This window comes from Argopecten irradians, chromosome 6, assembly GCF_041381155.1.
Source record: "Argopecten irradians isolate NY chromosome 6, Ai_NY, whole genome shotgun sequence".
NCBI classification, from domain to species: domain Eukaryota; kingdom Metazoa; phylum Mollusca; class Bivalvia; order Pectinida; family Pectinidae; genus Argopecten; species Argopecten irradians.
Genome location: NC_091139.1, coordinates 20,797,845 through 20,814,981, shown reverse-complemented (window position 1 = coordinate 20,814,981; position 17,137 = coordinate 20,797,845). Strand labels below are relative to the sequence as shown.

The 17,137-nt window shown below is 32.7% G+C and overlaps 1 protein-coding gene across 1 annotated transcript; it reads right to left on the bottom strand.

The window, feature by feature from the left end:
- Positions 1-6,667: 6,667 nt before the first annotated feature.
- On the bottom strand, positions 6,668-16,461 carry LOC138325300 (peroxiredoxin-like 2C). Its single transcript, XM_069270858.1, has 7 exons — positions 14,483-16,461; positions 13,098-13,134; positions 12,241-12,272; positions 11,556-11,609; positions 10,480-10,588; positions 9,872-9,994; positions 6,668-8,665 (listed from the first exon to the last, which is right to left on the bottom strand). The coding sequence occupies exons 1-7, from the start codon at positions 14,693-14,695 to the stop codon at positions 8,538-8,540; spliced, it is 696 nt and encodes a 231-aa protein (XP_069126959.1). The 5' UTR covers positions 14,696-16,461; the 3' UTR covers positions 6,668-8,537.
- Between the last annotated feature and the right edge of the window lie 676 nt (positions 16,462-17,137).

Below are 17,137 nucleotides of genomic sequence, written 5' to 3'. Positions count from 1 at the left end.
GTTACGCCGTTATGACGTCAACTAATTGTTTCGCGTGTGTAATCTGCCTGCAATTTAATTATCTACCCCGGTAAATACAGAGTCACTACTGTGAAGTATGGAAGAAAGCTAAGTCAAGCATATCGATTTCTGTCTATCTAAAACTATTTGAAGTGAAAATAATTGAGTCATCAATATGATTCATATGTGCTTTTCTTTGTTAACAGTTCCATTTCGTCATAATTATTATTTTGTTTCGAACGAATTAGGATAACACAACTAAGTATCAGAAATAGGAAAACGACACATTCTATCAAAAGAACACAAACATAATACATATTCGACATGTTTTCCATCAGATAACCAATCAACAACGAATTTACTCCGGATCCTAATGATGCAACCATAACGAAATATGCTGCAATCTTACCAGAAACTGGTACAAAATTGTCCTCGATTACAGTGAAGATGCGTGCGATAAGGCAGACACTCCAAAACCAGACAGAGAGCTGCTTATTCAGATCCCATAGTCTAGGGAGTAGGACCCACTTATGAGTATTCCTATGTGGGCAGTAATCAGAAGTAGACAGGATGACGTCATCAGTTTTATAGAGCTGAATGATGCCGCAGTGAGTATTATACCTACAAGACGGCCGATAACTATTGATCCTCTGAATACCGATACGGTGTACGCACCTATCTGACTGTTCCATCCCATCTGTGTGACGCAGAACGAAGGGAGAAAATCGCCGGACGATTCCTCTATGGACGTATCAAGACCAGACATAAGTCCAGTTACGAGTAACACAACAAACAGAAACTTCCCAGAAACTTCCTTCTTGCACTCTTGTATATCATTGTGGTTATATGTGATCTGGAACTTGCTGTTTGTGTACAATATAAATAGTACTACGTGTGGCAATAAAATAATAACTGCAATCCCCGCAGATATGAAATATGGAATATGAAGTCTGGATGGCTCGTTTAACTCTTGTTCTCCCATGCAACTTGTTATATTTAAGTGGTCAACACTCGATCCATTACAGGGAGACGCGCTTACATTTGTTAACAAATTTAAATAAGATTTTCCTGTTGCTGGAAATACAGGAATATCCTTCATTTTCTTCAAATATGGAGTTATACAAGGACCCAAGGGATGTGGCGAAGTACAAAGCGTGCATCGGGACCTCGGTGTCTTACCCCCACAAGGCAGACATCTCGGCTACAGTCACTGAAAAGACAAAGAAAAGATCTGCATGTAAACATTTGACATCTCCATGCTACATGTTTATTTAATTAGTTCCAACATTTGAGCTAACCAAACAATAATTCAATCTAGCGTGTAAAGAACATTTCTATTGGCATATTTATTCATCATTTCATAACGTACGACACCTTCGTTGGTAGTATCGGTATAATTCTGATTCTAATGATTTTTGTTTTGGAATAAATACCCTCCCGAATATTAAATTTTACGGCAGTGTGTAATGTATATTGATCATAACATTTATTAGGACATTTGGGTTGATTTAAAATAACTACATGCAGCTAACTTTGGAAGTAATATTAAGCCGCATTTCAGAAAGAGAAAAAATCTTACGAATGAAATGGTACGGCGTGTGTTAGACTTGCCACCACACCCCGAGATGTTGAAAAGACTTTCTCAGCAGAGTTCTTCACTAGATTAGTTCTCCCTAGTTTGAAACTTGAATCTAAAATCAGTCATGTAGTAGAGACAAAAATAATCAAATTTAAGTGTGTTTTTTTTTCAATATTCTATAGACTGGTGGCGAGTCTAGATGTGTATATTCGCTGCTATGTCACAAAGCATAATAGAACTGTGCCAAACATCTCTAGTAACATGATACCTCTTATAATCTCTTCAGATAATACTTAATTAATAATAGACTTACACATATCAAGACCACCTGTCGCAAAGCCAAAACCAACATGAGAAATCACCATTGAAATATAGGTAATACAAAGCGGAATAGCTACCGCACTCGCAGCAGCCACGACAAGGCTGATGATGACCAGAATTAACGCATTCACTCGCTCGTAAAGGATGAATCCTATTGCTAGAGACCCAACCACATGGGCTACATTGAATGCGGTGATATACGAAGATGCCATTGTAAACGTTACACCTGTATTCAATTGTTGCTCTAACAGCGATGGTCCGTCCATACGGAAAAACCACCCCTGAAATGAAACAGATAGCATTAATTACTGTAAGCGTCGATTAAAGATGATATTATTTTGTCGCATTTTCTTCTAAGATACAGTTGTGCTAATAGTTGGGTGTTTGTTTTTTGCGATATGATCAAGTAAAAAATGAATTGAGAATTCATTAATATTATTGCAACAAAATAACTTTCTTTGTGGTATATTTATTGTGTTCAAACAGAAAACTTTAGATAAGATTTCAGAATAAACAACTGATATTTAATTATTATACTGTTCATTTCTTCTAAAATAAATTTCAAGTAGTCTCGAAATTGAAATTTTGACTGCATGACCATGGTGCGCAAAAGTACGAATTTCTTAGATTGGTTTATATCTAAAAATTTATTATTCAATGGCTTATTTTAAGATCCTAAACACATTTGGTGTCAACAATACCTACCAATATGAAGGAGGATAAATAGCACATCATTGAATACTGTTTGTAAGGTATCCGCGAATTGATTTACAATCCATGTCGCAAAATAATGTCATATGTATGCCAAGTCAGCTAAAATGACAACAAACACGAAGCTTATAATCAAACAATATGTTGTATCTCTAAATTGATCTGCAACAGCTAATGTAATAACATGTTATAGAAGTAGGTTTTTGACGCACCTGCAGAGTAAATGTATACTATTTTGTAAACAATACTCGTCCTGTTAGTCTAGTTAAATTCGGTTAAAGTAGCATTCTGAGAAAAGAAACGGTGTTATATAAACAGCAGAATCACTAAGCAGGTTGTCAAAATACAACTCATATCTGCTTTCATATATGCAACACAAAGAAATAAAAATATCTTTCTGCAATATCAACATTAAAAATCAGATACATGTACGTACATTATCTACATACCTTTCTACAGTGCGTCTGTCCTATCAATGTAGCCACGAACCATCCTGAACATGCTTTTCTGATGTAAATTACATCCGACAGACAGCAAAGCCGGTGGAAAATTAAAATCAGTTTCAGTAAAGGTATGAACAGCGCTTAACATTAAATCTTCAGTAGTGAAAGTTTACCAATATCTAAAAGAAAAAAGGGGAGTATTTAATGCATAACATCAAGTTTTCAACACACTGTGTATTACTGAACAAGCAAAAGAAATTTGATAAAAATTCGTTGATGCTTTCCCCAAGTTATCGGCTGGAAACGAAAATTTTGTGAAACAATCTATTTTTAGAAACAGTGACCTTTTGTAGCCGATCTTTTGACATCAAAATCAATCCCAAGCTGTATTTTCGTCTCGAAACTAATATTTTGTGAAACAATCTATTTTTAGTAACAGTCCTTATATATATGATCTTTTGACCCCAAATTCAATCCCAAGCTGTGTTATCCACTATGTTATCTTTGTATGAAGTTTGAACAAATTCCGTTGATATGTTCTCAAAATATCATCTGGAAACTAAAAGAATTTGTGAAACAATCTATTTTTAATAACAGTGACCTTTATAGTTGACCTTTTGACCCCAAATCAATCTCATGCTGTATGTTCTCATATGCTACATTTGTGTGAAATTTGATAAAAATCCGTTAATGCTTTCCCCAAGTTATCGACTGGAAACGAAAATTTTGTGAAACAATCTATTTTTAGAAACAGTGACCTTTTGTAGCTGATCATTTGACATCAAATTCAATCCCAAGCTATATTTTCGTCTCGAAACTAATACTTTGTGAAACAATCTATTTTTAGTAGCAGTCCTTATATAGTTGATCTTTTGACGCCAAATTCAACCCCAAGCTGTGTTATCCATTATGTTATCTTTGTATTAAGTTTGAACAAATTCCGTTGATATGTTCTCAAAATATCATCTGGAAACTAAAAGAATTTGTGAAACAATCTATTTTTAGAAACAGTAACCTTCTTATTTGACCTTTTGACCCCAAATCAATCCCATGCTGTATGATCTCATATGCTACCATTGTGTAAATTTTGATCGAGATCCGTTGACGTTTTCTCAAATTATTTTCTGAAAAATAATATTTTGTGGAAAAATGTATTTTCAGTAACAGTGACCTTTGTAATTGTGGAAAATGTATTTTAAGTAACAGTGACCTTTTAATTGACCTTTTGACCCCAAATTCAATCCCAAGCTATCCTTTCTCTTATACTAACATTGTGCGAAGTTTGATCAAAATCCGTTGACCCCCCCCCCCCCCCCCCCCCCCCAATTATCATCTGGAAACTAAAAGAATTTGTGAAACAATATATTTTTAGTAACAGTAACCTTTGTAATTGACCTTTAGACCCCAAATTCAATTCCAATCTGTACTTTTTATATGCTTCCGTTGTGTAAAGTTTGATCAAAATCTGTTCATTTTTTCTCGAGTTATCATCAGGAAATGAAATTCGGACAGACGGGAACAAACACTATAGTCCCCTCCAGTTTCACCGGTAGAAGACTAAAAATGGAGATTGTTGTTGTTGTTGTTTTTTAGATTAAGTATGAGACACTGTATTAAGACTGTTTGAGACTTTAAAGGCTTTCTTAATCTTTGGACATATCGTTTCGACAGCGGTAGCGTAATACAGTATTTGACCATCTCCCTAATTCAGTCACTTAACTACCCTGAATCGGTCAATGTGGGAATGGATAGATTAAACTCCCAAATGGGTTAAACTCCTCATGAATACTTGAAAATTACAACGAGTTTACAACTCGATGATTCCCTTCATATCTATTCTCTATTCATACCAATGCGCTGTATAAATTTTAACTTGTATTTATCATTTTAATATATGATCCCCGCATTATTTAGATCACTTTGTCACCATGACCTGGTTTCATATTCAGAGATAAGATTTGTTATCTGTACAACATTATTCAGTTGTTGACTGGGGTTGAGGGCAACAGATGATTTGTTGGACCCGAAGACAAACTGTTACGAATTTTGGCAAATATTTCAATATGACATCTTAAATGACGGTCAAAAAGCAACACTATAAATTATGGCAATATGAAATATCAATAATTTTTAAAAATGGTGATTTAGTTTACAATTTCATTAACGTTGTTACATAAAATTTTGTTTTATCATAGTTGCTTTATTCTTTTTTACAGCTGTGACATTCAATAGATGGTTTTATTAAAATAAAATTAGGAAAAGCATGAATTCTTAGGTAAGCCAAACAGCATTAAAATTATTTTGCATTCCGATAGTTTTGGGTTTTTTTTCAAAGGATTTAATACATTTTTCATAACTTTGCGGTTTGTGGTATCCAACCCTCTCCCTTTGGATTACTCACTCCGTCTCTAGTCTGGTATATGGCGACTAATGATAATTGGTTAAAAAATTAGCGAGGATGAGCCATTTTCTATTTTGTTTTGTTTGCTTTTTTTCTCTCTTACTCTCTACAACAGAAATCAGTCCAATTCTGTCTTGCGGACATGCTAGTTCTGGGTAAGGTCTTATTTTATGAGCACTTCAAGGAACTGCCCGCCGTCTACAAATCGTATCTATTAGACTTTGTGTTATTGACGTAGACTCGTCATTCCATTTATCCCAATATTCTTCTAATGTTTGAGGCAGTTTTAGCATTTTAGTTACCTTTTCACTGAAGATATTATGTTTCATTACATTTTCCTGTCCAAGTACTGTGATAGCATAAAGGGATTTTGACATTCGTCAATGACTGACATTCGTCAATGACATATCTTTATCAGTAAAATGAAAGGTGGGCCTCTTCTCTTTTTTATATAAACATTTGATAACATGGGGAAAAATTTGTCAAACCCCATGATGGATGCATATCTGAATTAAAAGGACTAAGGAGTAAGGAGAACCTTTACATGCAATAATAAAAAAGATCACTTAAAGGGACATTTCACTCAGGCTAATTCTTTTACATAACCAAGAAGCAAGTCGCGGACGTTAAACAAATGAACTGTACATAGCCACTGTTGAGGTGATAAAATGATTTTTTAGGCAAGACAATTCCCTAATAAGGTAAACACACTACTGTCAGAGCGATTTGAGCAGTTCTAGACAAAAGTTGCATTACTCTACGACCAAGCGACATGGTTTGGCATACAAGATGTTTGACCACAATTAGAATGGCGGACAGCGAGCGAGTTTGAACATTTCACACGCATTTCACCACCATGGGCTTTTTTGGCATATCACAGTAAAACCGACTGATCAAATTCCCATTAGAACTGGGGTGTTTTCTGATATATGTACAATTTTAATGTTCTCTTAGACTGAATTGTCCCTTTAAGCACTTCGTAATGTGGAAACAAACTTCTGTTGTCAAAATTTTAAATGGTATCTGCTTGTTCATTTTGTTTTCTCTTCACTCAAATTATGGAGTATGCACAAATTCGGTCCAAAAGAAAAACAAGAAAGATTCTTTCAGTGATTAAAAGTAACACACTTCTATTAGTGAAATACCCTTATGAAACATTGTGACCTTCAAAACAGCTTTACTCTATTTGACCATGGATGAAGGCAAGTGTCATCCAATTTAACAAAGTTTAATTATAAATTTTGTCACTGGGATTGCGAACAAAAACAGCTAAAAATGCTACAGTAAACTGAGTTAATACGTACCGATTGATTTGTTTTATATATCAATTCATTTCCAATATCAAATTTGCACATACATTATATCACAATGTTTTATTCAAGAACAATTAAGTACAGCAGCTGTTGTGAAATATAAATAGAACATTGTGGTCATATTTCTGATACAATGAATTAGGATGTGTCAGTGAGCATTTTAATCAATATAATGATGTAAAACACATCATAACAAAAAGGAAGGATAACTATATAATAGAACTCCAATATACTCTATATTAAAGACATTTTGTTTGTTCTATATATTATAACTCAAATATACTCTATTAAAGACATGTTGTATGTACAATCAGATAGAAAAATAATACCGTGTTAAGTCTTTCATAATAATATCTAATTGCTTAAATAAGAAAATCAGAAAAATTACATGCATCATATACAACTCATTTACGGCTAGACAAAATCTCATCAAAATTGTTTTAGTTGTTATCCTGTTTAAGTTTTAGTCAAAATAACAATTTCAGTATTTAGTATAGATTATTCAAAGCTACATGTAGTGCAGGCTTCAAATGCAAGAAACTCAAATCATTTTAAAATACAATTTGACACAGGAAGAGGGTACCCCAGTTATTCACCTGATATTTTCTGTAAATGTCTAAAAACATATAGTATGCATATTTTTTCAAGTTTGACACCAGTAATACTTTTGACAGAAAGCCCACATACAGCCCACATGCAGCCTATTTTGATGTAAAAAACCGTATAGTCTATATAATACAGTAAGCATGTTCATGTGGTTAGAACAATATTGAGCATATCTTCTGTTGTCTTCTCTAGCATAGATGTAGCATAGCTGTTCACATGTATCTGCACCAACTGATTTATATTTCCATCCACACACCCATTACTTACATTGTACCTTGTCACTCTTCCTTTTACCTTACTTTTTTTCATAATGCAATACATGATGTACACAAATTTTAAACAATTGTCAGAGAAGGATATTGCAGCATCCCATATAATTAGAGTATGATGGGTTGATTGTGAATATGACATAGAATGCATTTACAGTGTATTCTGAATTTTCCGATTTAACTTTTTTTTTTCAAATCATACAGTTCAAATATATAAATATTTATATAATTAAAGGATATATATACACATAACAAAACAAAAAAAGTTAAATATAACAATGGTTTTGTAAATGATTTCCCTGTTACATGTAAGAAGGAAATAGTACTGTCATGTAGATTCAATACAAATATTCTATCAACATATGAATATTTATAGTATACATATTGGTAATGGTACACTACCGGTACTTGTAAAATTAGCGTTTCATTTTGTTCATAAAGAACTTTCAAGCCAAAACGTGTGGTTATTTTCTGACGTAGTTAGGAATGGAATATCATGAATAGTAAATGAAACGATATGTACATACCAATCAGAAATTTAACAGTGCATTTCAGCTAGAAATAATATGCATATTCGTTGAATGAATTCTGTGTTGACAAATAGAGTATAAAATCATCATTATTAAATGACTTTACAGTGACTACAGGTTATAGACATTCATGAAATAGATGTCAAGATAAAAGTAAATCAAAATAGTCACCAATTTATGTGATAAAGATACCTGGTTGCTTAGTCCAATTATCTAAGATAATGAGACGTGAATTCATTCAAAACTTTAAACAGATCATGATAATGATTTCAAAGTCATCTTAAACAATTAGCTGGCACCAATAAATTTGCATTATGTAGAGAGTGTAGCCATCTTTTCTAACAGCTAATTGCCAGTCTGGAGATCATAAATGCTGAACTCGTTTGTCCTTAGGGAAACTAACTGGAGCAACTCCTGCTTTCTCCAGCAGATCATTTATCGGTGTATGATCCAGGGAATTTTCATCAATGTGAGCAAAGTGTACAACATCACCTAAAGGAAAAAGAAGACATCATTTGTGTCAGAAGTTCAGAACAAGAATTGCACAGATATTGTCAAACTATGTAAGTATATGCTAGTTTCACGCTACATAGTTTGATAAAATGCAAAAACATTTCTCTCTGAACAAATGTAATTTTTCAAATGTAAAATCAAGCATCATAATGACCAATTCCTAATAATTATGAATTTGGTCTGTCTAAGGTAGTTCTAGAATTTTTCGGATGTGTTCGATTGCAAAGTCATAAAAAATGTGGGACTTCATTACCGCGGATTCCAACTCTCATAAAATAATGTGTCCCAACTGAAATAAATATACGCATACAGAAGCGTCCCATAAATTCCTGGGATGTTTAATTTCGCATAAGAAAAATCCACAATTTCCTCTTTGGTACTAATTTGCAGGGAGTGTGACCATTTGTCAATTTCTAACAGTAATAAGCTATAAAGGTTATCTAACTTATCATTCTTTCTGTGTTATTCACAGATATTTCATTTCATAGAATTTAACTTGACCGCGAATCTAGAGAAAGGACTATATGCACCATTTGGCCTTTTGGCTACAAAATTCACTGATTTTGAGTTATCCATACATACCAGGTAGATGAAATAATTTTTAAAATGAATAACAAATTCTTAAGGCTTGTGAAAATAAACTCCTTTGCACATTCCGGACATTATTTTTGGCAATATGACCTCACAAATATGGCCAAATTCTGAATTCCCTGCATTTTTTTGTTAATTTGCCCACCTTTTTCAGCATAAATGCTTCAAAGTATGAGCACATGCATGTGCCACCCTAAAATTTCGTGCAAATGGGTGTAATGGTGATAAACACATTCTGCAAAATTTCATGATGGCACATGCGCTCAAATTTATTTTCAACGAAAACCAGTTCAAAATCACACATTTTGTCAAGATTTTTGGACAAAATGGCAGAATCACTAGTATTTAGATGACATCATCACGTAAAAGTGTGATGTCATACACAATTTTGGTGCATGTACTGTCATCATATGTAATCATGTTATATAATAAAAATGTCCGGTTGCAACATGTGCATATAGTCCTTTAATCACCCATAAATAAGATCTGGAGAATGATCATATCATATTTAGCCAAATTTTCCAGTAAAGATATTCAATGCAAAAGGTTATATCTATCAAATGACATAAGCTACAGGACTGTGTTCCCTCTCACCTGGTCCCATTATAAAGGCTCCCCCTTGTTGTTTGATGTTTCCTTCATATTCCTGGACTTTCATCGCCTTCCATGTACTTCTCAATATTCCCATAAAAGGACTCTGCTTCACATGCTTGCTATCTGTTTCAGTAAAAAAAGGATGCATTCAAAAACAGCAAAATGGAAATATGATGGCATGTTTTGTTTGATTTAATTAGATTAATTTAATAATCAACAGTATTTGTCAAATGTCAAGTAAGAGTTTATAATCAATCATGCTTGAGTTTTAAAAATATACAAAGTTTTGACTCTTCAGTTTCTGAGATATTGTTGTTTGACTTCTGAAACTACTAAAAATCAATGGTCAACTTGATGCCCTGCAAGAGAGCGAAATGAAGGTTGAAAGCGTAATATTACGATATTTTTTGAGACACAATAATTCTGGTTATACAATTCCATAAAAAATTTAATCATATAGTTTATGACAGCTCATTGAGTTACTTTTCTTTGACTGACTGAACTATGAATAATACCAGATGCCTAAATATACAATGTTAGAAGATCAAAATGTCCATAAATAAAGCCTTTTAGTATCATTCAGCTTGAATTTTAAACTTGACCCTTACTTTTCTCATCCCCATGCACCATCTTTTCCTTGAGGTTGAGAGTCTTGTAGACCTCCCTCTCTGGGTCAGTGTATAAAGTATAATTAAAACCAGTCTCTTTTTTGAATGGCTGAAAGATAAAAAGGAAAGAAGAGTAGTTTTCAAATATTTTCAAATACTTGTTTGAGGTTTAGCAGCAATCATGATAAGCTAGAAAGGTAGACAAAGATAAAATGGATCTCATATTTTTTTTCCCGCTCTCAATCTTGTTTGGGGTTTGACCTATTTCATTTCAACAAATTTTATTGACAAAGATGTTTCAAGTCAAGTGGATTAAATAACAGGCAAAGCCTATATAAATTCTCTCCAATGGTGGCAAAAGTAATAGTTTAAACTTACATCAATTAGAGATATATTTAAGTTTTAAGTTGAAATTTTACAACAAATAAAGGGAGATAACTCTTTTGCATACTCCATTCACACAGCACACATAATATAAATACAGCTATTAATTTGTTACAAGAACATGTTATATTACTAATTAGACCACATGTTACTCAGATATTGACAGAAAATGACCAACAGTCCATGTGTATATATATACACTTGTCATTGCTCTCAATACTGTTAACTTCCCTGAAAATAATTGAAAATATACATGTATAAACTTTTGATAAAATATGTGTATGCTGTATTTAAAGAGTAAAACAAAGTAACAGTATTAAAACAACCATGCTCAACAAAATACTCCAAGTATATCTTTGTCAGAGGATAATTAATGTAGAATATATATAATGTTATTCAAATGTTAAATAGTGAACATTGCATTTTTTTTTTTTTTTAGAAGAAAAAAAATTCTTTAAATTTCAAAAAGCTTATTTCAAAAGCTTATTCCATGGCTAATTTAAACAATATAGAGATTAAAACGTCTAGATTTACAAATATATAGGTGAACATCATGAAGTATAAGGGTTTGACCTATGCCCATAGTGACAATTAATATTATAACATCAAGTTTCCAAGTCAAACTAATGTCAAGCAAATTTATTTTATCTTACAAACTATCAGTATTTTTTCAACTAAAAAAAATTCTATACCTTTATGAACTTGCAAGGAGCTGGTCCAATTGCTACAATTCTTACATCAGCAGCCTAAAAAGAAACAAAATACATGTATTGCTATTTATTTAAACAATTGAAATATATCAATTGATGTTATTTTCCAAAGGGGATAATAAAACCTTGCTTTTGCCTAACAGCATCTTTTCTTTTACATTGTTGTGTAACAACCTAGATTTCAGTTAATCATGTTGTGCCCTGGTGAAATCTGATATTTAAAGTGAACAGTCGGGCAAGGATGGCTAAAGTCGGTAAAAATGGTGTGAATGTATCCAGTATACTTTCTTATGAAATGAAAAAAATAAAATCTCTCGTCAAAATCTGTCTGCGTACGAAGAAATTAATTTAAAGTATGGAAATTCTAAAATGTCCTCCCGGCTCACTATGTCCGTGGTTACATTTCCACGCAGCCTCACTTTCAACTTTTCTTTACTTTAATGGTCAGAACTGGGAAACTAAGCAGAACTTTACCGTCATATTAATATGCGAGAACTTTTGGAAGGCCAATGAACGCATTTAGACCGGTTTTCTTTACCCGACTATTCACTTTATCATTTAATTCCAGCAACAAAATTTTATTTCACCAGAAATGCACTCAAGAATTACCGGTATATCTATATTCAATTTACAGACAAAATCATGACACCTTTATAGCAACATTTACCTGTAGATACTCCAGAGGTATAATGCCTAAATCTGAAACAAAACAAAAGAAATTACTTCAAAAATCATAACAATAACATACTGTCATTTACTTTGTTAAAACAAGGTATGTTATTCAACCCAATAAGAAACCTGTTGCTATAAATGCCCCTTCTTTTTGAGGTCTCACATGAGTATAAGTTGCATGCTGTCAGGCAAAAAATTCACAGCTTATTTGATAACTTTTGCAATTGATGTATACCTTACTTTGCGAAACACTATTCCAAATTTTATCAAATCTTTTTTTTTATGATTTCTATAGTGTTGGGTGCTTATTATATCAAATTTGGTAGACTATTTAGAATAACTTTTGACAACTCTTATACATTTAAATATACATACAAGTAAACTTGTTTCAATTACTTTGTCTAGTGAAAATATTTTAAGTGTGTTACAATTTCATGTAAAAAAAATTAAATGTACATTTACCACAGGAGCGGATTTAGAGGAAAGATATAACCGTGTAACTCCCACCCCACCCAACTGAAGATTTACTCTCAGGTCACGATGTATACAGATACATGTAGTTTCTTTTTTGTTTTGTTTTTTTCATTTTTGTTTCAGTCTTTGGTAGGAATAGGTAAAGCTATTTAGTTGCAGTTTCCCTACCCAACTGTCTCATCAACATGAAAATGTTTTAGTCAAATAAAAAACAATAAAATGAATTTATTCTTTTGATGCTCATCCTGACTGCTTGCTAATATATAAATGAAAATTAAAATAAAAGATTTCCTGAAATTTAATGAAAATCATTTTAATAGCACAAAATATTTCCAATTACTATTATTCAAAGAAACTTTTTATCACGAAGTGACGTACCTTCCATGTAATCTTTGCACACAAAACAAAGAAAATGCTGTAAATACAAAAATAACACAGTATAAATATATGTATATATATATATTATACTTGTAACTCAAGCATATTGATTTATATCAGAGATGTATAATATATTTCCACTGGAACTGAAATGAATTATGGGAGTAACTGTATACATACTACACTTACTGTATACACACCGTTACGCCTGTAACGTCATGTTACCCAAATTGGCACGCTACCCAAAATGGCACACTTTTTGATAATAATGCTTCCGTTTTAATTCACTTTGGAAATTTTCTTTTAATTGTTGCTATAAGTATTCCCTGATCATCATGAAATATTTTAATGGTGATATTTCCACATGACCATAGCTAAGAGGAATTTAGTACAGAGATAAACTTGAGAAAATACCTGAAATCAAGTGTTACGGTAAATATTGCCCCGTGCGATGACTCTAGTTTCCTCTTTTCGCTCAAAAGTCTGCTCTAAAAAGTGGGGAAATGGTATAAACTATGTCTAGAATACAAATTTAATCAATTTAGTTGTCAGTTATTTGGTAGTTTCATAGTTCAAAGCTGTTTTATCCTCCATAAATGTCGATTTTCTAGAATGGAAATTTTCATCTGCGATAATGTGCGCATGCGAAATGAAACAAAGGTGCGCTCGAATAGCACTTATAAATCCAAGAGTTACTTCCCTTATGCCATTTATATGTTAATTTAACAGTACCACACATACAAAGCTTAAAAAGGCAAAATATGCATGAATATTGTCGTTAAAATCATGTAAGAAAGGCAAGTGATAACCATAAAGATGAAAATTTACCTGCCTATTGACAACATTGATTTTGACGTCAATCTTTCTAAAAATACATATGGAGAAAATTGTTCAATGGCATTAATTGTTGATATTTGTATTGTAGTTTCAATAAAAGTCGATTTATATTTGAAATATCGCGATATTTTTCAATGCTCACTGTTTTTACCTGGGTGTGCCAATCTGGGTACCCGCACCTGGCTGATAACAGGTGCGCTCCAGACCTGTATCCAAGGATGCTATTTATGGAAACACGTGCAGGAAGAATTCCAAACATAGACCAACAGACAGATGATAGGCTCTATTTGTGAGATTGGTACAAAAATTGGAATTATATTGCTATCTGACAAATAGATGCTTAAAAATAAGAAAAACGTGTGCCAATCTGGGTTACATGACGTTACAGATAAGAATTATGTAGCTCAGACCAAAGAAAATTATTCTCAAATAAGTAAACTTTAATAAACCATAAAACACTTTTAGAAGACTTATTTACAATTATTATAGATAAGTGGTAATATAAATGCTGTTTCTGGTTTGAAACATTGACTTGAACAAGTTCGTACCCGTGTGAAAACAATAATTGTTTTCTGGTGTTTGTAGATGTCCGAGAATCGAATTTTGTTCTCCATTTCGTCATAAACATACAGATTTTTAAGTTTTTCCATGTCGACAACAATTTCTGGCTTTTCTCCTCTCGACATTTTGAGATCATCGACATTGTTCACCAAGCCATCCTTTTCCTTTTCGTCTGCCATCTTGGTTGTTTGTGTGGACATGTGCGCCTCGATCTCGACAAGACGCTTGTAAAGAACGAAGATTTAAGCCTAAAGCGTCCATATGACATAGTTGTGAAGAAAGTGAGTGTTCATAAAACCATAGCAACAACCAAACAACCGTAAATAGGCTGTCGACGGCACGCTATATTGTTTAGAAATGTATCTTAATGTCATTTGTTGGTGTTCTTAAGAAAGAATGTAATGATACAAAACATCATTTTGAAATCCATCTTTAAATAGATCTACTAAGCTTAGACTTTGATCAGTGCTGAAATGCCAGTCCTCTAACTACTAAACTGAAAAAGTTAGAGTTGTTTCCCTTGGACTGTGCTTGTTTTTGAGCTATTGTCACTCAGTTGACAAAATCTTAGATTTTTGGGTTTTTTTTTTTTTTTGCCGTTTTGACCATATACACAGAGTTTAAAGTCATAATTTCCTAATGAGATGTTTGATATTTATGGAAGTTTGAAGAATTTATTTTCCTGTAGTCTTCTTTAAAAAATTTTCTCAGAATAACAACATATGCTACCCCTACCCCTTAATTTTGAGCTACAAAATACACCATTTTCAGCCATTTTTGCCAAATTTAACCCTTAAATAGAAACAGTCGTGGTATTAAACTTTTGTTAATATTTTGCATATCAATAGGGAATGGGTTGTTCTTTCTAAATTAGGCAGAAAAATGGGGGGTCAGTGTGCTTACCTTTTTGCCCCATTTCAATGTGTTATTTTTCAGTATTTTAGAGTAAAAAATAAAAGTGCTCAAATTACCATTAAATGTAAAAATAAAGTGACAAAAGCGTATCACTTCACGCAATAATGCTCAATATTTCAACAACCACGAACCTAGTACAGATTAACAGCAAAAATTAGCTCGATACAGCTAAAAATGCTGGTGCAGTGATGATTTAAGTAAAAACAATTTCAGTAAAAAATGGTTAAACTATGGCTGTACTCAAAGAGGAAAAAGACACAATTTCAAAATGGCCGCCAAATGGGCCATTTCTTAAAATCCCTGTATAAAAAAATCTACTGAAAATAGAAATGTTTTGACATTTTTTGACAAAATTTGCATCTGGCAACTTACTACAGATATTGATAAAATATATTTGAAAATCTTATAACTTCTTTGATCTTTGTCGAAACGAGACTTCAACGGGACGGAAACCTCAGAAGAATACATCCTTAAGATAATCTCTTCAATATTCAAAATTCATTTTGGGACTCTTTTGCCTAAGAAATCATTACGCCGTCATCTCAGCCAATCAGAAGCAACGTCACAAACGACGACGCCATTTTTCTCTTTAAGGGCTAACAAAGTAAATGTTTAAGCCAAGGAAAATTGAATTATACATCACTACAGAGAATACATTAATTTTGATATTCACTCGCTTTAAATAGACCAATAGGAATGTAGCATTCATTGTGAAAATATAATTCTGATTGTTACGTCATTTTAGCTTAACCGCGAAAATGACGTTATATTTTGTGTGGAAATATGACGTTATGCTTACAAAAATAAGACGCGCAATGGAAAAATTGGCCTTTAAAATACAATGGCAGAATAACCTTTGGCGGAACTAGTACTGATGACCTTCTGTAAATGAGAGCGAAAAAAATGGAATAGACTATTCCTTGTTTCTTGATGAATACCAGTAATATTTCATCTTGTGAGGTGGAAACTTTGATGTTTTATCTAAGCTATATCAAAATTTCCACCTCATTCGATGAAATTTATAACTGGTACTATCATCATCAAGAAACAAGGAATATCCTCTATGTATGTTGACTAGTAGCAGATTATATTAGTAGATTGGTAAAGCTTAAAAAGCGCAAAACAAAAGATAGTTGATAAATGTTTAATAATTCTGTAAATAAGTTACCAATTAAAGGTAACATAAGAGTAATAGAAAAAATGCATGAATCTATATAATAAAATATATAGACCTATATATATAAACAAATAAGCTCGAAGAAAAGCGTCCTCGAGCGCTTTCGCCGTGTCGAAACGGCTCTTCAGCAATATAAATTGTATTTACATGGTATAGAATATATGTATATTCATTTTATTTTCACTGCACTACCCCATTATGTAACCTTATCAAACGTAGTTGACGCTGTTCTTTTGCCGTCATCATATTGTGACGTCATAACTGTCCTGTCATCGATCACGGAAGATAACTGTTGAAATGCATGATATGTCTGTTCTGTCCCTGACAATAATGAAATGTGTATTCATTATAAAGGAATCTCTTAAAATGTTATCATAAAACCGTTATCGAATGTAAATATAAGTATTTAACCGCATTCGGTTTGCAATTATGGGAATATGAATGCAAACTACAGAACGGCAAATTTAACGAAGCACGATTACAAATCAATGCTCTTATAAGATACATACAAAAGACTGGTTAAGAATTGTTGATATCAACACCTTTCAAC